Below are 22,609 nucleotides of genomic sequence, written 5' to 3' on the forward strand. Positions count from 1 at the left end.
CAGCTAGCTACCCACCTCCATCTGTCCCCCCTGGAGGACAGCCACCTGTGCCCCCACCCATCCCCCCACCGGGCATGCCTCCAGTCGGGGGCCTGGGGCGTGCAGCCTGGATGAGATAACCTGATGCCTTTTTTTCCCCCTTTGTTTTTTTAACAAGTTTTTCTAGTTACCTTGAAGGGTAGTTGAAGTGAGAAAGCAGCAGGGTACCTTGTATCATGCTGGACAGTTGCAGTATGGGAAGACATGGACCAGGCCGGGAGATGGATCAGATGGTCCTCCCGGCCCGGAGAGGGGACAGCCCCGGCAGTGCCCGGGCCGCCCGGCTGTGCTGGTGTCGGCTGAGGGCTGCGTCCTGCACTGGGTGACTATACTAGTGAAAATGTTAACCAGCCATATTGGCTCAATAAATAGCTTCCGTAAGGAGTGAATTTCCTTCTAGAAATCAGTGCCTATTTTTCCTGGATACGCAGTTTTAAACAGTCCAGTTCCATCTGAAGTCAAGCTGTCGTCATCACTTCCATTTCGTGTTCTCTTCCATGACACCCAGTCGCTCAGAAGCAGCTTTTTGATTTAGAGATATTTACATCTTTGTATTAAAGTTATTTTGAAGGGGTTGCCTGGTTGGATGGCTTTTTTCTTTTTCCTCTGGGAAGAAGGGGAGGAATGTACTTGGGAAGTAATGTATGTTCACATCGATCTGCAAGTTCCTGTACATAGATATTTTTTAAGTGTGAATCTAACAACATACTGTGACTTCCATCTTGGTTACACACGAGACTCCTTCAGTCAGTTATCCAAATAAAAGCAGTTCTGAAACTTTGTTACTGACAGAGCTTGGGGCCTGCAGTAGCCCCTGGGTGTGATCGCCCTCTGGACCCCAGAGGGCCTCGCTGCCCACTAAGCCTCACCCACATCTCCTGGGCAGCACCCTCACGGGCCAGCCTCTGAGGTTCCTAGGTTAGGTGAGGGTTTGAATTTGAAATCCTTTCCATTTCTGGCTTGAGGAGGCAGAGGCCCCTCGAGTAGCAGCTAGTGGCCCAAATGGGGCCGCTGTGTGCTGGCTGCAGCCGCACCTGAAATGCTCCCAGGGGCCATGGCCCCCTGCCCAACGAGCCATCGCCTGAGACAAACGCACTGCACACCACCACGGAGGCTTGCAAAGAGCCTTTATTATCTAGCGCAAAGTATACACTGTCACAGTCTTCTCTGTTACCTTTTACTAAAATAGTTCAATGTTTTTACCACACTATCAAAAAGTTCTATTTCTTTTTCTCTCCCCAAATCAAAGTGGTTCAATAGAAGGTAGAAATGGACCGAGCCGGGCAGGCCTGGGCTGGCCGTTCTCAGGAGGTCACGTCCTACAGAAGACAGAGCATGGCTGCGGCCGGGGACCGGAACCAGACGTTCCGCCAGGTCCAGAGAGCAGCCCAGTCTCTCCCACATTATGAAAATATACACCTCTACCGCTCCGCAGTCATGCACTGTTTAAAAAAAAAAAAAAAATCAGTAGTATTTTGTTTCCTCTCAAGTTTTCAAGAAAAAAAAGGTCACTTTTTCTCTTTAAACACTGATGTGTAGCTAATCACTTCTGGATAAAAACGCACCACCCTGAAGAGTGGCCAGCAGATGGCGATCCCAGGATGGGCCTGGCCCCCAGGGGGAGGCTGAGGGTGGGCTCCGTCACAGTGGGAACAGGCCACAGCGCAGGCGTCCCCGTGGCTGCGGGATCTAGAAGCGGAGGGTTTGGAAAGTAAAGGGGCCTTTATGAAAGGACACCCAGGTCAGCACACGCCTCCCACCCTGAGCTCAAAGCTGAGGCTCCAGGGGTGGAGTCACCCAGTATCACCTACACACCCGTTAGTGGCAGAGCCGGCAGCCCCCTGGCTGCCCTGGTAGTGAGGCCCATTGGAGCCCCAAGCTTGTGAGCTCCCCTGCAACTGCGAACGACCCAGTGGGGTCAGGCAGCGCGGCTCTGCTGCTGGCTTTCCTAACGGCACATTATGTTGGGAGATGGCCGTCACAGGTGCAGCTCCCTCCCTGAAAGCCGGCCCACACAGGGTTGGCTCAGGGACGGGCAGGAAGGTCTCCCGGCCCGCTCCACCTCCTCCCTGGGCATCTCCGCAGTCCGGGGACAGGGTCACTTCCCTGTGAAGCTGTCCCTGGGCCGCTGGGCCGCGTCTGCAGGTACCAGGAGGCCTTCCTTATTGCTTATTTTCAGTCGTGGCAAAGCCGACCTGATCCATACATGGCAAATGGGCTCCCGGACATGGAGCCCACCCAGATGGCCCCTTCCCCCTCGGCTGCTTGTGGTTCTTTGGACTCCATGACCAGAGCGGGGCCTCTGACCTCAGCTGGCGGCCCCCTGGTGCAGGAGTCACCCACCACCATGTGACAGGGAGCTCCCGTCTGACCTGATGGAAGGACCTTCAAAAGCCCACAGCTCCCGGTAATGCCCGGGGCAGTACCCACTCACACCCCCAGGCACAAGGAGGACCGAGAGCCTTTGCCCTGAGTGTACAACCCAAGGGCGCCAATGGCAGGTGACGGCAGGAACTGCCCGGTCCTGGTTCCCGTCCCTCACATGGGCCTGGACGAGGCTGCCTGATGCAAAGATGGCCTCGGGCTCTTCGGGGGCGGCCGCGCAAGGCCGCGGGCAGCCCTCAGGACCTGGGAGTCCGAGGATAGACGAGCTGATGGGATGAGTGGACAGGGCCTTGCAACCGCATTGACAGTGTGGCCTGGCCGGCCTGCCAAGTTCTGGAGCCTCACCTGTCATGCCATCGACCGCCTACCCCCTCTGTGCCTCATTTTCCTCACATGAATGTGAAAACGTGCATACTGCACTTTACAGCTGATACATGGTCATTTACACTGATGGTCTCATTGGGCCCCCAGAGCCCTGCAAGGAGACCCTCATGCTCCCTCGGAGGACACAGGCTCAGAGAGGAGAGGACTGTCCCCTGGAGGAGGCAGCGAAGCAGCAGAACTCAGCTCGGGCCTCGCCCCCAGCCCGGCCCCCAGCAGCCTCTCCAGCAGGTGACCATCAGCTCACATGCTAGGAGCACAGCTGACTACAGTGATGGCCTCTACCATGAGCCCGGCTAAGAGGACCTGAGACCTCACTTCGCACCACGGGCCTAAAGGGGCTGAGTGACTTGCTGAAGGTCACACAGCAAATTAAAGCCAGAGCCAGGTCAGGCTCCTTCCAACGGGGACAGAACCCCTGTCACTGCAGCCATGCGGCTCTGTCCACAGTGACTGAGGATGGGGCCAGGTTCCGGGGGGGACACCACAGTGGACCGGAGGCCCAGCCATGACCCAGGGCTACCCATCGGAGAGGGGGACATGTGGGGCTCAGCCGGGGACTCTGCACTCAGCCGCCTTCCTGTGTTCCTGGCCCAGAGTGAACCATGGAAGCGGAGATGCCTCAGGCGCAGGACAGGAGGGTCCCCAAAATATAGGGCACACCCGGCACAGGGCAGGGTGACACTGGGGGGAGGGGGAGGGGTGGATTCTAAAAACAGGTGGCAGCCGGCAGGAGGGGGCTGGGCACAGGCCAGAGGAAGGGCCTGGGGAGCTCCCCTGTCCGTGGCTCTCGGGACTCAGTGCTTGGGGAGCCAGCGTTCAAGTCACAGCGGGTGGATGGGAAGGGGTACCCCTCCACCGGGTCCAGCTGCCAGTGGCCTTTGTCCAGTGTGGTGGCAGCCAGCGGATGGAGGGCTTGGTGAGGTGCTGGGCGCAGCCTGGCATGGTCCCTGGGCTGGGCAGCTCAGAGCAGCCTTCCGTTCTCGCACAGCGAGCCTGAAGCCTGGCTCAGAGTGGGAACGGGCCGTCCAGGCTGCTGTGCTGCGGGGACAGCCAGCATCTCGCCTCCCAGTTTGCTGGTGTGAGATGTGGGAGATGGAGGCCCGGACAGCAGGGGCCACACCCATGGCTGCCGAGCCACAGCAGGCAGCATCCTATGTACAATTCATCACAGAAGAAGACAGTGGCTCGGCCGGAAGGCCTGCCACTCCCCTGGGGGGACCCCAGGCAGGGACAGTCCAGGTCCATGGAGGAGAGGCCTACAAAGGCCCCTTGAACTGGTTCCCAGACAGGTGCTGCCGGATGGAGGGCTTGGAGCTGGCGGCGTCTCCCAGCTTTCTCCAGACCACCTGTGGGGAGAGGCGAGATGTGATGGCAGGGCCACCCCAAGCCCGCCAGCTGGCCTGTACACAATGCCAGAGCCGTGGGCCAGCGGGGGAAACTGAGGCCACATAAAGCTCGGAAACACTCAGGCCAGTTCTTTGCATGCCCATCCTCATGGCCACACCTGCCATCCTAGCAGGTCACCACTAGGGTGCGGGCTCGGCCTCGCAGCTGTCCAGTGGGACCCATGGACTCAGAAGGCAGCATAGGAGGGGGTTCAGAACACCCCACTCCATCGGAGACCCCAGTTCAGCCCCTGCGAACCACCCTTCCCTCTGGCTCCTTCAAGGGTCCAGAGAGGACCCATGTTGATGAGGTGGGTCAGGGGCAGCCAGCTTCCAGAACAAAGGCAGCCCCAGCCCTGCAGGCCCACAGAGTGGGGGTGCCACCTGCACCTCGGGCTAAGCACCCGCAGTCACCAGGGCCACCACCCAGCTGGGAGGCCAGGAGCCAGACACCTGGGACCGAGGCTGAGGGGCGGACATGAGGGGTAAACAAGGCCAGTCCTGGGGGCCAGGGGCACATTCCCGGGATGGATGAGATCAGGGACCCCATTCATTCTCGGGGTGGGGTGGGGATGAGGCCAGGCCAGCGCTCCCAGGCTCCAGTGCCTCCAGCCAGCCCTCCAGGTCACCATCCTTTTCCCCGGGGAAGGTTGCAACTCCCCGTGTCCGGCCAGGACGCCCCCCGACTCCCCCGGGAAGCGCCTCACGTTGCACATCTCGCGGACAATGGCCTTCTCCTTCTCACTCAGGTCCTCCTCGCAGCTGTCCTGGAGCTGCCGGTCCAGGTTCTCGTGCACCTCCAGGACCTGCGGGGAACAGGGCCCGGGTCAGGGGTGTGGAGACCTGAGGGGCAGGCCGTCCCTCCTCACTGTGTCCTCTCCCCTCACCCAGTGACACTGCACCCTCCACACAAGGGAAGCCGCACCCCTTTCACTGGGGGCCGAGCTGAGGAGGGGTCGGTCACCCGAGGGCAGGGCCGCCCTCCGACAGGTGGACTCGCTCTGACCAGGGCCCAGCTTGTGATTAATGAGAACTGAGGACACCCCCACTCATGCACATGGGGTGTGCACACATATGTACACATGGCAACCATGGCACATGCATGCGGGGGGTGGGGGGGAGGGAATGGGGAAGGGATGAGGGGCACAGGAGGGGGAGATGTGCCTCTGGAGGCAGGAGCGCGTCTTCAGGACCTGCAGCTGGCGGCCCTGAGCAGGGAGGCCCTGCACCTGAGCAGCGGCTGGGCCTGGGAGGCCTGGGCTTCACTCCTACCTAGCCCGTCCTGCCATGACTCCAACCTTGCGGGAGTGCCTGCCCTCCCTCACCCCCAGGCCTCAGTTTCCCCAGTTGCAGGGATGGCAGACAGGTGACACACTTGCTATCGGCACCCGGCATCTTTGAGTCCCTGCCCCACAGTGTCCCAGGCAGTCACAGCCACCCAGTCCCCACACAGGTCCCACCCTGCTGCTCAGGCGCCCCCAAAGAGGTCCCCCATCCCGCATCACACCAGGGGTCGGGCTCCTGAGGGAGTGGGACCTGGGTGAGGGTGGGCAGGGCCTGGCCCTCACCTTCATGGCATGCACCACAGCCTCGGGCTTCTGTCCTGCGGGGCTGTAGCCGGCGGAGGGGGGTGAGGACAGCTCGGGTACCGGGCAGGCTGGGCCCTGTGGGAGGGAATCATGAATAGGCAGAGCCAGGTGGCGGCCGCAGGTGTGACCAGCTCTGAGTGAGGCCCTGATGCTGTGGGGCCAGGGGCTAGGCAGGAGGAAACGGGGCAGGTGATGGGAGAGGCGGCAGGATGAGGGCCAGGCCAGGGCCGAGGAGCAGCACCCACCACGCCCCACAGGCTCCCCATGCAGCACACATGGAAGGTCTATTATCCGTTGTGCAAAGAAAGCAAGTGCCGCTCAGAGAGGGGGCAGAGACTCACCAAGGTCACCTCACCAACCCCAGGTGTCGCGATCCCAAAGCCCCTCCTGCTCCCCCAGCTGCCAGTGGGTGACTCGCCTTGACCCCACCCCCCAGGCCCGGGGTTACACGTCTTCCAGCCCTGAGCCCTGCCTCCAGGCCGTCTGGCCACCGGATTTGGCAAACACTCTAACTGGCAGTTAGGCGCCCAACTCCCATATCAGTCCAGGGGAGCGGCAGGGGATGAGCCAAGGAGAGGGCCCATCCCCCAGCACCCTGCCCATCTGCGGCAGAGCCAGTGTCTGCCCACGGCCTCCCCAGTTTCCCCCAACGAGGGTCACTGGCCCGGGTGGCCGGGGGGCAGGGGGCAGGGCTTCTGCCTCAGGCTGCAAGAAAGACCCTGCATTCAGGGCCCCATGGAAGAAGCTCACAGACAAGGAGGCCTCAAGGGTGGGGTCCCCAGGGCCCATAGGAACCAGGTGCTCAGAAAGTGCTGAGAGTGGGCCTGAGAGGGAACAGAGAACGCCGGGACTGCCCAGCCTGCACGGGAGCACGGGAGCAGGGAAGACTAGGGGAGGCTGGCTGAGGGCAGTGCCCTGGGATTCTGCCCACTGAGGCCATGCCGTGCAGACACCCTCAGGGCCCAGGCAGCCAATCCCCCTGCACTCTCCCCACTACTGCTGGCTGCGGGGAGGCTTTGGGGTCTGGGAAGGCTGGGCCCGGGGGAGGCTCTGCTGCCTGAGACTTGAGGCCGGGCCCAACCCACTCTGTGCTCAGCTGGACAACGTGAAGGGTGCTTGTGTACCAGGGTGCGTGTAGCGCCCTGGGATGCAGCTGTCCCCCTAATGGCAGTCCAGGCTGCCTGGCCTCTGCTGCCCAGGCCAGGTCTGTCATATGAGGGAACCAGAAAGATCTGTAAGCTCAGGGGGGGTGGGCGCAGGTGGAAGGCAGGCCACACAGGTGAGCAACCTGAGGCAGAAGGCTGCACTCCCCGCACCGGCCAGGAGGGGGCGACAGCCACACACTTACTGTACAGCCAGGCATCTGGCCTTTGGCACCTGTGGCCTCAAGTTCTGTCTGTACCTGGGACTCCCTGAACTACCTGCTCAGTAAGGAGGCTGATTCCTCGAGCAGAGGCAGGAGGGAAGCCAGGAGTGGCCGGGGAAGGCTGTGCCATGCAGCCCTCTCCTGGCCGGCATACCAGGCTGCCAGAGTATGGCCACGGGAACACTGTAAATGAAGCCACCACTGGACACATAATGTGTACAAATAATATGCCATCAGGGCCGGTACCTCTGGGGGTCTGTGTCTGTGATCACAGGATGTCACAGTCTGACAGACACATCTGCCACAGGACAGCCATCCATGTCCCAGAGAGCTGCCCCCGCCCCCCACCCCCGCCCCTCCCTTCCCTTCGGGGCAGGTCAGAGCCCAGGAGAACCTTGGAGGCTGGAGGATAAATGAGGTCCATGATCCACACACCCACCCTGTTACAGAGCCAGGGCACCCGACATATATACACCCAGCCCACCCCGAGGGCCAGCCGCATCCTCTCGCTGCCGTGTGTCCCAGGGATGACACACGCCACCGATTTGCACGGTCGAACGATGGCTAGGCCTGGGCAGCCGCTCTCGTGGCCTCTGGACACTGCCCGGTGCTGCCACAACATCACCATGAGTTGGGCCTCCACCTCCAACCACCACACTGGGCCCTTACAGAGCCCGGAAGGCCCCGGGGCCCAGGCCCCTTGCTAGAAAGAAGGCGGGGGAGTGAGGAAGGCCAAGCCTGACCCGCTGCCCTCCCCTGACCAGCTCGGCCACTGTCCTCTGGCCCCGGCAAGTCACTAGCCGGTCCGAGCCTCACTCCTCCCCTGGCATGTGGACCAAGGGCTCCAGAGGTGCCAGGTCCTCCAGGGGACAGGGGGGCTCTTGGGGGAGGGCACTTACGTTCTGCAGGGCGTCCTGGTAGGAGGGGGGCAGGCTGGCGAGCTGGGACTCCGAGTGGTACGGGGAGAAGCCTTTCCGCAGTGTCCGGAACTCTCCAGAGCCCGCCTGCTGCAGGGGAGAGGGGCGAGGTTAGGGTGAAGAGCCAGGCGGGGTGGGGAGTTGGGGGTGGGGGGCTGAGGTCGGTGCCCAACAGGACTTGCCCAGGCCCTAGGAGTGGCTCCTCCCTCTGGGCTCAAGTGCTCCCCGCTGCGAGCTGCACAAACGTTTGTTGAGCAGCTGAATAAACAGGTAAGTGGGTGAGTGAATGGGGTGCAGCTCTCCCACCCCTGGACCTTTGTTCCTCTGCTCCCGCTTCCCGCCTTTGGGTTCTCCACACCCCCAAGCACCCCCTCTCCAGCCCCTGAGGCCCAAATCCACAGGAAGTCCTCCTGCCTCCCACAGGTGCTGGGGCTCGCCTCAGGGCGCCCCCCACAAGGCCCTGCTCAGGGCGACCCCCACAGCAGCGTCCCTCTGGAGGGAGAGAGGGGCGAATGCATGTGGGAGTAGTGAGTGAGTGAAGGAATGAATGAATAAACACACATACACACGTATCTGGCCTTATGTAAGTTTCTTTCAGGGCAAAGCAACATCCTCCTCACCCCTCCTGCAGGGCTGGGGGCTGGGACCCGGCCCGGAGAGGGAAAGAACCCGGGGGCCATGCCCAATCCGCGAAGGCCCCGTGGGCCAGCCAGCAGAAGCCACGTGTCATTTCTGGCCCGGCACCCTTTCCTACGTCAAAGGCGGAGGGAACTCTGTAGGGCAGATAATTTGCAGGGGGAACGTCCCATAAATCAGCAGGCTGTTGAGTTACCCAAACAAACGCTGGAGGGGAAGAGGCCGGCCAGGGCAGGGCCAAGGGCCAGGCAGCAGCAGCCATGCCTGGGGGCCCCTCTGCTCATCACCCTCTCACGGTGGCCCCCAAAATGTGGCAGGGTCCCACCAGGGAGACCTTGGCACGGCCCCCGATCTTACAGTGGGACTGCCACGCCCTCGAAGGCCCTGGAGCCGCCCCGTCCTCCCGCACACGCGGCCTAGGTTCTGCTCGGGGCTGTCCCCTCCTCCCAGCTTCTCTGGCCCTGGACCAAATGGTTCTGAAGCAGCTCATGTGTTGTTACTCAAAACACCGGCCTGTGTCTCCTCCCTCCCCCAGATAGTTTCTCTGGGAGGAGGTGCGTGCACCGGGCGAGGGAGTTTTTTAATTAGCAGCGTGCCATTCCCACCCCTGCCTCAGTGCTCACGGTAAATATTTGCACGTCCGCAGAACTTTATTAGCAGCCTCGGAGCTGGTGGGAAAACGCACAATCTCTCACCAGGGGCAGCGTGACTAATGACGCATCCAAATGAAGAACCGTAATTGCACTTAAATCCAAATTAAAATCCTGGTATTTGCCTGTCTGTGCCCTGGAAGAAAGAAACCGCCAGGTTTTCATCACTGAGGGGCAGGGAGCGGAAATGGCCTTGGGGCGGCTGGGCCTGCACCCTGGGGGTGGGGATGGGGACGGGGACAGGGGCAGGGGGCACGGTGCTCCCCGGGGAGGACGCCTGCCGTCCTGCAGGCTCCCTGGCCTGGAAAAGGATCTGACACCACAGCAGGAGCTGAGCGGGATTTCCTGAATCCTTAAAAGGGAAGGAAGTCACCCAGGGCTGCAAACACAACACAGGCTCCCCTACCCTGTCCAGTGCTCTGGACCGACCGGGAGGGCGACTCAGGAGTCTGCGGGGCCTCCGTGTCCACTCTTAAGGACACGGGCTCTGTCCAGGGCTGTCACCACAGGCCACCAGCCTCCCTGGACCTCTACAAGGCTACGGCTCTGCCCCAGGCCCACCTCCCACCAGGGCTCCTGCTGGCAAAGCTGCAGGAACTCCCCTGGGCCATCGCTCCCCGTATACCTGCGAGCACTGTCAGAACAGGCCATGGGGGGATGCCCGCCACACGGGGTTCTTGTGGGCAGACCCCCTTTCGGGGTTCACTCAGGGGCAGCTGCTCTCACCTCTCCTTCCTGCCCCTGGAGGGACCGTCTGCTGCAGCAGGTCTGTGTTCAAGAAGCACCTACTGTGTGCTCTCTCGGAAAGGCAGGCAGCAGTGCCTGACTATGGGTGGGGAGCTCCAGGGTGAGCTCGGACACAGGGATGCCCATCCACAACCAGCAGCCTGCCCAAAGGTGACCACTCAGAACCCCAGACCCAGGAGCCCAGGCTGATCTGTCTGCAGGGGCCAGCGGCAGTGCCCCTCAGAGGGGTCATCCCAAGTGACTCTGGACTGGTCCCTCGGCCCGCTGTCCTCCGGGCGCAGGGAGGGGTGGCCCAGGACTGGGCTCCAGGGACGCTTACCAGCCCTGCTTTCCAAAGCAGGGACGCCTCCCTGGCTGGCAGGGGTACGGGGTTGGGGGAGCCCAGCACTGGGCTTGGAGACCTTGCTCAGGGACCGGGGCCAGCTGGCAGCCACTAACTCATGGGGCCTTGGCCAGCCCCTCCTCCCACCTTGCAGTTTGGGGTGCCCACTGCAGAGTGGGGGTGACGCTGACTAGCGCTGCAACCTCACAAGCAGGGTGGGTCCAGTGAAGTGGGTGAGAAGGGCCTGCATGGAGCAGTTCCCAGGAAGGGACAGGAGGGGACCACAGGGGGGGACCCAGAGCACCACACAGCACTCAGAGCAGCCCCCACCCACCCCAAGCACCCCACACACAAGGCCCGGGCAGCTCTACCTGCAGCCTGCTCCCGGGGTGAGTGTTGGGGTGCAGCAGCTGGAAGGAGAGAGGAGCAGTGTCACCCAGCCCTTCCAGCCACGCCAGCCGCCCCCTCACCTCTGCCCCGACCCTGGACACCCATTAGCCCAAAGCCACCAGGACCTCAGCTTGGCTGGTGTGGTTTTCCCACACCGGGGTGGGGGTGGGGTCCCCGAGGCACCTCACAGGAGCCCCGGCATTTCTTTTCATTTTGCGTGTGTGTTAATCCTCACCCGAGAATATTTTTCCCCATTGATTTTAGAGAGAGTGGACGGGAGAGGGAGAGACAGAGAGAAACATCAGTGTGAGAGAGACACATCCATTGGTTGCCTCCTGCACACACCCCGACCGAGGCTGGGGAACCTGCAACCGAGGTACCTGCCCTTGACAGGAATCGAACTCGGGGCCCTTCAGTCCGAGGGCCAATGCTCTATCCGCTGAGCCAACCTGGCCAGGACAGCCCATGTATTTAAAACCCCAGATTTAACAAAGATTTGAACCCAACTCTGGCTTATAGTCCTGAGCGTGGCCTCTTGCTGTTTCGACTCTCACCCCACATGTGGCTCACAGGGGACGCCGTTAAGCCTCGGGCAAGGAGACAGGTGACATGACTACTCTCTTCCCGCCCCTGTTGCTAGACTGACCATCTGCTCAGAAGCTGGAGAGAGCGGCTTTCCTCCCTGGCTGAGGAGGAGGCTGCACCAGTTCTGAGGTTCTAACACATTTAAAGAGACCACGTCGCCCTTGAAAAAAGGGGTGAGGACTCGATGGCCAACCCCAAACACCAACCAGGCGGAGCCAGAATGGCCCCGAGCCTGTTGACAAAGGAAAATGTCACAGGAGACCCCGGCAAGCAGAGCTGCCGCTGCACAAATGCCACAGGGCCAGCATCTCAAAGGCCTGGGCGGGCAGCCCCCCACTCAGAAGGGCCAGTCCTGCTCAGGGAATCAGGGGACAGAACAGAGGCATCAGCGACGGGCTCAGAGGGTGGCGGACCAGTCCCCTCGCCCCCAGCTTGGATGGCTCAGAACTCAGACAAAGGACAGAGGAGCGGTTCCTTCGGGGATGGGAGGTCCAAGCCACCCGCCAGGTGGCACAGTCCGCCAGACCGTGAAACACCCCAGGTCCTGGGACCAGGAGGAGAAGGTGAGAAGGTGAGCCACTGCTGAGGTACTCCCCAGGTGCGGGGTTCCAGCCAGAGCGCCAAGCAATGTAGTGGCCTCACCACTCTCCCCGTCTCACAGGCGAGGAAACCGAGGCACCAGCACAGGCAGAACTGTGCCTAAGCCATAGGCAGGTGGCAGCTGGCTCAGGGGTTCTTCCAGGACCAGGACCCAGAGCCGCTTTCTCACACCATCGGGCCAACAGCAGCACAGCGCAGGCTGAACTGTGTCGTCCCTCCCACCCCCTCCTCCCCCATCAATTCACACGTTGAGGTCCTAACCAGGACCTCAGAATGCACCCTATTTGGAGATGGGTCTTCACAGAGGTGACCAAGTTAAAGTGAGGTCCTCAGGGAGGCGCTACTCCAATATGACTGGTGTTCTCATAGAGAGGAGAAACCAGGAGAGGGAGAGGGAGAGAAAGGGGGGGGAGGGGGAGAGAGATGGGAGATGCTGTAGAGAGTGGTTCTCAACCTGTGGGCCGTGACCCCTTTGGGGGTCGGACGACCCTTTCATAGGGGTTGCCTAAGACCATCGGAAAACACATATATGATTACATATTGTTTTTGTGATTAATCACTATGCTTTAATTATGTTCCATTTGTAACAATGACACTGGGGGTCACCACAGCATGAGGAACTGTATTAAAGGGTCGCGGCATGAGGAAGGTTGAGAACCACTGCTGTAGAGACACGGGGAGAAGATGGCCATCTACAAGCCAAGAAGCGAGGCCTGGGACAGATCCTTCCCTCCGACCCTCAGAAGGAATCATCCCGGCCTTGACCTTGGACTTCCGGCCCCCAGAACTGTGAGACATGGCATTCCCCTGGTTCAAACTACCCAGTGTGTGATTCTTTGTTACAGCAGCCCTAGCACGCTAATACCATCACCCACGCCAGGAAATCTGCTCCACCCCGGCCTCAGTTTCCCCATCTGCGCTCGGGGTCACTTCCACCCTGCGTGGCACAGCAGGATAGGGCCACTGGGGTACAAAAGGGGGCAGGCAGGCAGGCTGTGGGCTGCTCAGTCCCGGGCCTGGCAGGCTGCCCGCCCTCCCCCGCGTGGCTGCCGGCCTGCCCAGGGTGACAGCTCCGGGAGCGAGTTCCTTGCGCTTTAAAAGCGGGCTCCGGGGTGCGCACAGGCTTCATTTATCAGCCCAGCAGGGGAGTGAACCGAGGGAACGAGGGAGCACAGGCCCCGCCATCCATTACAGCCCCCACGGCCCAGCCCGGCCGGGCGCAGAGAACCCGCAGGAAAAATAATAGCGTGTCCCGGGGCTGGCGATGAATCACGGCGGAGGAAGCAGCTGTGTTGATGAAATTTTAAAGCTGACGAGAGAAAGAAAATACGAACGGCAATACAGTCATTTAGTCTGTGAGCATTCTGGCACATTTTTAATTAAAGCTATTTCGGAGTTAAATAGAGGCCATGGGGGGAGGGGGCGGGGCCGTGGGAAGTAGGAATCCACACAGGCTCCCTGCCCTCCCACCCAAACCCCAAAGCCACATCCCCTTAAGACAGAACGCTACTGCTTTCCCCGGCTCCGCCCGCCGGCAGATTCCTCACTGCAGATTCCCGTGCCATCGGAATTCAGTGACAGGACTTAAGGTCCAGAGTCGTAAAATCTCACAGGCCAGCGCTCATGAGGCGGAGGCCAGAATCCACCCGCAGCGGCAGTCTCCTCAAGGTTCCCAAACATAGTCCTCCACCATCGCTTGATTACCTCCAGAGACGATGCACTCACTACCTTATAAAGCAGCTCTCCCTTGGTGACGCGGACCTTCCCTATTCCGGGCAGACACCAGCCTCGCCTCTTGGCTTAGGACTCTGGGTGGGGGGCAGTGACTCAGTCCAGCTACGCTGAGCATCAGAGACACACATGTGGCCATGCAGACCCTGCAGGCCAGACCTTGAACAGCTGACATGCCAGCAGGGGTGAGGGCCAGGCTTCCCACAGGAGGGTCCCGAAAACCATCAGCCAGGGTGGGCAGCCCACGGGGCCAGAAGCTCAGGACGAGTGCCAAGCCACTTGGGGGTGGTTGGGAAGGCTGTTGGCAGGAGGCCACGCCTGAGTGGGGAGCCACGTCTTGCAGGAGGCCAGGAAGACGAAGGCTAAATAGATCCCATCTGCCCTGGACCCCCTTAGGATAAGGCCAGTACTCTCACCGTGGGCCAAGTCCTGTCCACAGGGCTCTCCCCACCTCTGCTGTCCTCCCAGAGCCCCCTCATGCACGAGTCCTGCTGAGAGGGACAAGGAGGTGGTCAGGCAGGGAAACAGTGAGACTGAACAGCGCTGGAGCTCCCTGAGGGCGGGATGAGAATAAGCCAGGGATGGACACAAAGGGCAGAGAGGCTAGAGGGGTCAGCCAAGCCAGCTGGCCCCTGGGGCCCCAGCTAGGGCTGACCACAGCCTCCACCACTGCCCCTGCCCAGCAGGAAAGGCCCGTCCTGCTGGCCGGCAGGCCCCGCCCCGCCCTGCCACGCCTCTCACCTGCTCTGCCCTCCCTGCCCAGTCTAACCCGCCAGCCCTGTGCTGGGGATGAGATGTGACTTCACCTGTCAGGGGCCAGCCCAGGAGGGGAGGGAATGACCCAGCTCTGAGAGGACTGCGTGTGGCAGGGCAGGGAGGTTGCCTCGTGGGTCTGAGTGAAGCGTGCCCGCCCACCTCTGGGGCCTTCATTCGCCCATCTGCCAGTGGGCAAAGCAGCCCGTTTCCTCAGCAACTGTGTGTCACACCATCTCCGGGACAGGCCCTGGGTGGCCCCCGGGAGCTCGAAGTCCACTTGGGGACAGACGGAAGGACCCCAGAGGCGGTGGAGCATGGGTTAAGCGCCAGCGTCCCAAGGCCACTTGGGGCAGGAGTGGCTGGCCGGTGGGAGGGAGCCCAGGTAAGCTGGGACAGGGTGGGCCCGGGAGCGGTGGGTGGATGAGTAGGTGCGTCCCTGCGTCTCTGCGTCCTGCCCGCAGCCAGCCTACCTGTGTGAGGAGCTTGTCACCCTCCAGCAGCTTCACCTTGGTCTCCAGCTGTCGGACGTAGGTGGCCGAGGGATCTGCAACACACAAGGGGGCACGTGAGCATCTGATTCTGTCTCCAGCGGGAGCACCGCCCGCCCCACACCCTCAGCAGAAAGAAGGTGAGGGGTTCCCTGGCCAGCTTGTCCCAGCCGCTTCCTTCAGCCTTGGAAATGCTTCGGGCCCCAACACGTCCGCTCCACGCCCCTGAGGGGACCCTCGCGCCCAGGGTCCAGGTGAGCAAACTGAGGCTCCAGAACATGCCAACTCAGCATGTGCTGCCCCGTGCCTGGGGCACAGAATTCTACAGACGGTGTGCGGAGTGGGCACATGAGGCCGTAAGCCTCCCCCTGCCCTGCGCGAGGCCAGCGATACACTCCCCAACCACACACACCCCACCCCCATTTCCGCATGCAACTCGGGGTGAGATCCACCCTCCCTCACCACACTGGCCCCTTGGCAATCATATCAGGAAAGCAGGCAGCATTCCACCCCCCATCCCCCCCTCCCCAAAAAAAAACCTCCGCCACCTCGGCCAGAGGAGGAGGTGATGACAGAGTGACTGCAGGCCAGCCCGTGAGGAGGGAGCCCGGCTGGGGGGAAGCCAAGAGCAACCCAAGGCAGGGGCTGGGGCTGGGGCAGGGCGAAGGAACTCGGGGCAGGGCGGCCAGGGTTCCAGACCAACTCAGCAGGTGCAGGCGCAGAGGGGGGAAAGGCAGAGAGTCAGGTTGAACCAGACACCAGGGGGCACCTCCCCCGGGTGGTCAGCAGCTACCTGGTAAGGGTCAGTCTGTGTGCCTCTTGTCCACATGAGCCCTCGCCAGAGCTCACACACCCAAATCCCAGCCTGGACCCATGCACCCCCAGGCCAGTCACTGCTCCCCATTAGGATACAGGGTCTTCCCAGGTCACACCACTGGCCCTTTATCTCAGAAGGCACCAGACCTGCGACCCACGCCAGCACCATAATCCCCCACATCACCGCCCCGGGGACATGAGATCCAGGGAACAGACCCCACTGGGCCTTTAACATTCGTGGGGGTGGGCAAAAGGGGCTTGGGTGCTGCAGGCGGACAAGCTGCACCGTCACACCCGGGGAGCAATGAAGCCTCCGTCCCCTCCCAGCACATGGCTGGCACTGCCTGGTGAGCCCAGGGCCCCGGCAACCTCACGGATGACATGACTGTCCCCAACTGGTGCCCTGCAGGACTGGACAGCCACAGCCCTCTCGCCAGAATGCCGTGACCTTCTGCACCGGGGTGTGGCCGAGCCCCCTGAGCTCCTGCCCATCAGCAAGGCCTCCCAGTGATGAGGCAGCTTCCTGCAGAGCTGCCCCTTCGCCCTCAACCTGCCTCTTGGTTCCTAAGCACAGGAGGGGCCTCAGGAGCCCCGCCTGCCAGCCCAGGGCCAGACCCGGAGCATCTGCATTTGTGAAGAATTGGGGCCAGCCCTGGGCAGGAATGGAGGAGCCGGCCCCACCCACTCCTTCTGGGGAATGGCAGAACCGCCTCCCACTCCACCGCCCAGTCACCTCTCAGGAATCCGGAGCCTTGTAGAGACGGTGCAGAGCGGCTCCCAGCCAGGCCAGCCACACTCAGCTCCAGGGGTGATGCTGGCGACCGCAGCCTGTGGGGGTTGAGGGCTCCCCACTCTAGCCTCACCTCACCCCGGCTCTGGGTAGCTCCCTCTGACTGCCAGAGTCAAGGTTCAGAGAGGTCACGTGGCTTGTCCAGAGCACAGGGCATGGCAATGTAGAGGTGAGATCCGACACCAGGCAGTGGTTCCCAAGTCCTCCCCACCGGGACCCCATGCACAGGGCAGATCCCACCTGCCCGGGCGGCAGACCCTGGCTGCAGCTGGAAAAGGCCCTGCTCTCACCTTCTTTGGCCTGTGGTCACGACGGTGCAGGCCCGCAGGCCCCAGCCACAGTTTACTCATCCGTCACCCAAAACTGACCAGCAGTCCCCACGTCTCTTCCCAACTTCCACCCGGGCAAACAGGCCTGAAGGGAAAGGCCTCCGTGTTCAGGGTGTGCTGGGCACAGGGACAAAACTGGGGTACAGCCTGGGCTCCCCAACCCTGTGTGTGCTCGCACACTGTTCACAGGAGGGCTCCCGGGAACACCAACTGGGAAACAACAGACAAGACAAACTCCAGAGGCGCCCCAGCTCTCCCACCCGTACAAGTTAAGACAAGGAGGCCCAGTGGTCTCCCTCGGTGGGTGGTGGGGGAGGGGAGGAGCCACCACACACCCTGTGACACAGCGGCCCCTGCATCTGGCGAGGGTCAAGCAGGCATTGTCCCCACTTTCCAGATGAGGAGGCCACGCGGAACACACTGCCCCCCTGGTGGGTGGGTGAGCAGAGGGGCCCAGGGCACAGTGTTCCAGCCCCTCCCGTCAGTACCCGGGGCCACCCCAAGACCAGGGCTCAGGGCCCAGGGCCGGGCCCCTCCAGCACTGGGCCCCTCCAGCACCGCAATGCTGACAGAAGCTCCCAGAAACAAGATGCGGCTCTTGGTCGAGCCTCACTCCGGGACGCTCCACTACTGCCCAATCTCTGGCCAGAGCTGCAAGCCAGCCGCCCCGCTCCCCGGAGCCCCCACCACAGACGGCCCCGCCAGGCACAGCGCTGACCCCAGGAGAGGGACCACCGGCCCTGTCGGTCACTAACACACACACAGCCCTGCACGGCCACAGAGCCTTCCGAGGGCAGGCATGCCGCCCACCCAGCCTCGGGGCCATGGGGACGGTTCTGCCTCTTTCTGCCATTCCCATGGGGGTGTGCATGGCAGGGGCGGGGGGGAGGGGTGTTAAATGATTGCACCTTCACACTGCACAGCCAGCCACTGACGTCATTTACGTTGCTAACCCAAGGGAGGCAGCAGGGTAGCCGGGAAGATGCCAGACTGCGGGCTCAGCCAGCCACACTCTGCCCACTTCTCTCAGATCTGGTCTCGGCGCCCTTCCTGAGGCCCAGCCCCAGCCTGCCCTTGCCCCGGGTTCACAGGATCCAGGCTGCCTCCTGCAAGTCCCGGATAAGCCCCCCGCCACACTGGGCCCTGTCCCCACACTCAGTAGCGCCTACGTTTCCCTTCCTAGCAGATGGTTGGAGCACAGACTGGCATGGAGTCAGCAGACCTACCAACGGGCCTCAGGGTACTCGCTGCGCAGCGGGCGGTGGGACAGGCCACTGCTCCTGTCTGAGCCAGCAGTGCCACAGCCCACAGCCCACAGGCGGGCCCAACACCCAGCTCCCAGGACAGCAGGCGAGGAGAAGAGTGGTGACAGACCAGCCCCGGGAGAGGGACACAGGCACTTCCCACAGATGACAACCACCCCCCGCCCGCCCACTGCCAGCACCCGACCTCAGGGCCCTTAGCCCGGCGCAGGCCAGCTGTCCTCCCTAACGGGCCACACGTGGCACAGACCCGAGGCGACGCCCATGGCCCCCTCCACGGCCCCCCTCCACCTCTCTCTGTGGGTGTGCACAGAACAAAGCACACTTCAGACCACCGGGTGTGTTGGTTTTCGTTTGAATTTTAAAAGGACAACAGGAGAGCCTTAAAACACTTTAAGTCATCGGCGATTCCAGGGACATCTTATCCTAAAGCGTCAATTCTCTGATGAAGAATGCAGACGGCGTCACAGGGGCCAAAACTGGAAACGACCGTGTCCAGCAGGAGCGGACTCACACCTGTCACCATCCGGATGACAATGTGCAAAAACACCGAACGCCAATGAAAGAACTGGACACCAAATTAGCTGCGCCAGAGCTGCTGCAGTTAACAAATCTATGCGCCGAAATAAACTCAGGACGGAGACATGGAAATACCGACAGGGCTGTTGTCTCTGTGGGGGAACAAGCGATTTTCTAATGTATTCATGCCATTTTTTCTTCATTTCCAAGTAATCTCCTTCAAGAAGAGGGAGAAATCTTTCTTTTATAAAAAGGAGAATGGGCTGGCCGCAGTGGCTCAGAGGCTGAGCCTCTATCTATGAACCAGGAGGACACGGTTTGATTCCCGGTCAAGGGCACATGCCCAGGTTGCAGGCTCGACCCCCCAGTGTGATCTGAAACCCATAACTGTCAGATGAAGCACTGAGGGAAGCTGGAATAATCAGGGTTGGAAATCATTTGGCTGGAGAAGCAGATATGCAATGATAGCCAGTGTCTTTCACAAATACTTAAAGCTTTCTTTGACAAAACAACATCATGCCAAACTTGCCCTCACCATCTTTTAAGGACAAAAAGCCAGACTGAAAGCAAATGAAACTGGATGCAGTTTTGGCTGCCTACCATAATGAGAGCCAAACTCATGAGACAAGTGCTGGTGAGAAGGAAAGAAGTTAATTCAATTGCCAGCGACGTGAGAAGATAGTGGATTCCTGTCCTAATAATCACATTAACATCTCTTATAAAGCCATATTGTTTTACAAGGGGAGAGGGCAAGTGTGGATGTGCAGGGAAAGGGGATGCGTGCGTGTATGTGTATATGTGTGTGTGTGTGTGTGTGTGTGTGTGTGTATTTTTAAAGAACTATAAAAAGGAGAACGGGTTAAATGATTGCACTTTGACATTGCACAGTCAGCCATCGACGTCACTTACGCTGTTAACCCAAGGGAGGCAGCAGGGTAGCCGGGAGGGTGCCCGACTGCGGGCTCGGCCAGCCACCCTCTGCCCGCTTCTCCCAGATCTGGTTTGGACGCCCTTCCTGAGGCCCAGCCCCAAGCCTGCCCTTCCCCCGGGTCCATAGGATCCAGGCTGCCTCCTGCAGTCGCGGATAAGACCCCCCGCCACACTGGGCCCTGTCCCCACACTCAGCTGCACGAGGGCAGGAGCCACAGAGCAGGATATCCAGTCACCCACAGCAGGTGCCCTGGATTGGAGAAGAATGACAGCGGGCTGGACTCTGCGGGGATGGGGGGCAGGGGACCCCAGGAAGGGCTGGACACCCAGGGGTGGGGAGAGCCTCCCCAGCAGCCTCGGGCAACTCATGATCCCACCGGGCGCCTCCGAGCCCCAGCCTCTTGGAGGCGAGCATGTAATTAAATTAATCCGGGGTTTGCAGTAATGAGGAGGGGAGCCTCGAGGGAGGGAAGCGTCATTTCCCGGCTTCGCTGGGGGTAGGGAAAAGGAGAGGGTGACTACAAAAGGGACTCCAGGCTGGGCTGGCCATGGCGTTCCCTCACACCTTCCCAGCCCCTCCTGGGCCCTGGACCAATTAATTCCAGGGGCTTCACGATGCAGCTTCCATCTGCGGGGACGGGGCGGGGGCAGGGGGGAGAGTCAGGGGAGGCCTGGGAGCCCCTCCCCGCTGGCACTGTTCGGGTCCAGCCCAGGAGCCGTGTGCTGAGCACTGGTGCTGACCCTCAGGACACCCTGCCTCCTGGAGAACTGCCAGGCCCGGCCCCATCTCCCTCCTGGCCTGGCCCCCTCTCCTTCAGTCCAAAGGGTGAATGTGGGGGCCAGAGGCCGCATCTGATCACCCCTGTAACCTCCTCCTCACCTAGCTCACTGCTCGGCACATAGTAGGCCCTCAGGAAAAGACTGAGGACCTGGCCAGAATGCATCCCACCAGGCGGGTCAGGCCAGTTTCCCGAAGGAGCCGGCTCTCAATCCCACGCGCTCCCGGCAGCTGCTGCGATGAGAGGAAGGCGCATCCGCCCCGAGTCCATGACCATGGCTCCCTCCCCAGCTCTGCACTCTCCTGTGTCGCCGACCTCGCCAGGAGCTCACATCTTAGCTTGGGGGGGCACTGGACTCAAGTGCAAGCAGGAGGGACCCCAGGAGCCCAGGTGGGGGTGGGGAGGGGGAAGAAGGGTGGTGGTGGGAGGAGGACAGGGTGTCCATCCCTGGGGTCTCAGGGTTACTCGCCTGCCCAAGGGCTCGAGGGTGGAGGCTGCTACCGATGGGAGGGGGTGCCGCAGCCCTGCCCACCTGGAGAAGGGCAGGGAAAGCCCCCAGGCAGAGCTGCAGGTGCTGGCAGGTGAGTGAGCGGTGGGCACGGAAGCGGTAAGTGCCCTGAGACGCGGGCAGGTGCCAGCAGCGTCTGCAACAGCTCGGGAGAAAGTGGGTCTTCCCTCTCTGCCTGGGAGGAAGTGGAGGCTGGGGGGAGGCTGTCACATGACACACAGAGACACACGGGGCCTGACTCTCCAGGTGCCTCCCTTCCAGCAGAGTCCCCACAGGGTCGTTAGCGGCAGACCCAGCCCGGCCGCTCCAGCCTTGGGCCACCTCAATGGGGCTCAGCCGGCCGCTCTACGCCTTGGGCCTCCGCTATGGGGCTCTGCCGCCCGCTCCACGCCTTGGGCCTCCGCTATGGGGCTCAGCCGGGAGATGGCTGACATGTCCCCGGGGCTGCTTGGCTGATTAATTCCCTTCTCCTTCCACTTCATTAGGAGGGTCAATGGCAGCAACCAGGCTGCTGGCTCCATCAGACAGAAGCACCCTCGTCGCGCAGGGCTCCTGCCCTCTCCGCCTCAGGGATGAAGACAGCTCCAAGTGTCTGCCTCCTGGCTTCGCTCCTCTTCCTCCACCTCCACCCCCCACTCAGGGCTGCCGCCCTCACCTGTGACATGCAAGCATGTCCAGGTCTCCCTGGCGAGGCCCGGACACCAATCCCCAGGGCCTGCAAGTGTCCTGTCTTTTTCAAGGGCTTGGAGGATGTTGCAATCCACAGCCCACCAACTCCCAGGACCCTGGTTAGTCCTAAAGGTCACCACTGATTGAATTCCTACAGAGCAGAACCCAGGACTAGAAAGGAGCGTCATCAAGTTCATGACAGTCCAGGCTACCAGAGGGGGTGAGCTCCCCGTCGCCAGGGGAAAGCAAGCAGAGGCTGAGAGGAAGCAGAGGCTGGAGGTTCTGGACGTGGGTGTGAGGAGGACACAGGAAGCTGCTCACCGACCTCAGTGCAGACGCGCTCACTCTGCCTCCCTCTAATCTTCCCGGGGACCCTGCCAGGTAAGCGGAGAAAAAGGGTGCTCAGAGAGTGAACAGGTCCAACCTGCCCAACAGAGCCGGCGCCAGCAGGACCGGTGTTACACGTGCTGGTCCGAGGACATGGTCCCTTCTTTGAGGGCCCCTCGGCCTAATGAAAGACCAGGAGGAATAACCACATTTGCTGAAGAGCAAAGAGTGGAGGAAAGAGGCGCAGTGCATCCTAAGGGTAAGGGGAACAGAGAACAGGATGTGCTGATGGGGAGAAATCAGGGGCTCCTTCCTGAAGGAGGCGGCATCTGAGCCGAGCACTGAAGAGCAAGCAGGACCCTGACAGGCCGACAAGCAAGGCGGAGACGAAAGGCAAGTCCGAGGGCACAGCGTGAGCAAAGGCACGGCGGTGGCACCGTGCCAAGCAGGTTCAGGAACGCCTGACCATTGGCACCTGCCTCCTGGCACACACTGCAGCTCCAGGAGGTGCGGGCTGAATGTGAGACAGGTATTATTTATGGATGAAGGCGAGCGGGCTGCGGGAGGCATATCAGGGGAGCATCAGGTTCCTGTGAGGACACCTCCAGCAGTGGCTGCCCTGAGCCAGGCAGGCTGGGAGGTCCCGGCAGGCTGGGCCCTGCCGCTCCCTCCTCCGGCCTGGCCTGCCCATGGGGGTCTGCAGGGTGCTA

The 22,609-nt window shown here is 61.5% G+C and overlaps 2 protein-coding genes across 2 annotated transcripts in view; one reads left to right on the forward strand and one right to left on the reverse strand.

The window, feature by feature from the left end:
* Positions 1–1,124, forward strand: part of CCNK (cyclin K) — a 22,742-nt gene extending 21,618 nt beyond the window's left edge. The window contains exon 12 of the mRNA XM_006766625.2: positions 1,008–1,124. Coding sequence (XP_006766688.1) covers positions 1,008–1,124 — 117 coding nt within the window. The remainder of the gene's footprint in view (positions 1–1,007) is intronic.
* Positions 1,125–1,149: 25 nt separating this feature from the next.
* On the reverse strand, positions 1,150–21,337 carry CCDC85C (coiled-coil domain containing 85C). The gene is made up of 6 exons (XM_015565832.1): positions 21,253–21,337; positions 14,953–15,095; positions 8,048–8,155; positions 5,762–5,857; positions 4,901–4,999; positions 1,150–4,154 (listed from the first exon to the last, which is right to left on the reverse strand). The coding sequence occupies exons 1-6, from the start codon at positions 21,335–21,337 to the stop codon at positions 4,065–4,067; spliced, it is 621 nt and encodes a 206-aa protein (XP_015421318.1). The 3' UTR covers positions 1,150–4,064.
* Positions 21,338–22,609: the final 1,272 nt, after the last annotated feature.

This window comes from Myotis davidii, unplaced genomic scaffold (assembly GCF_000327345.1).
Source record: "Myotis davidii unplaced genomic scaffold, ASM32734v1 scaffold60, whole genome shotgun sequence".
In the NCBI taxonomy this organism is placed as follows: Eukaryota; Metazoa; Chordata; class Mammalia; order Chiroptera; family Vespertilionidae; genus Myotis; species Myotis davidii.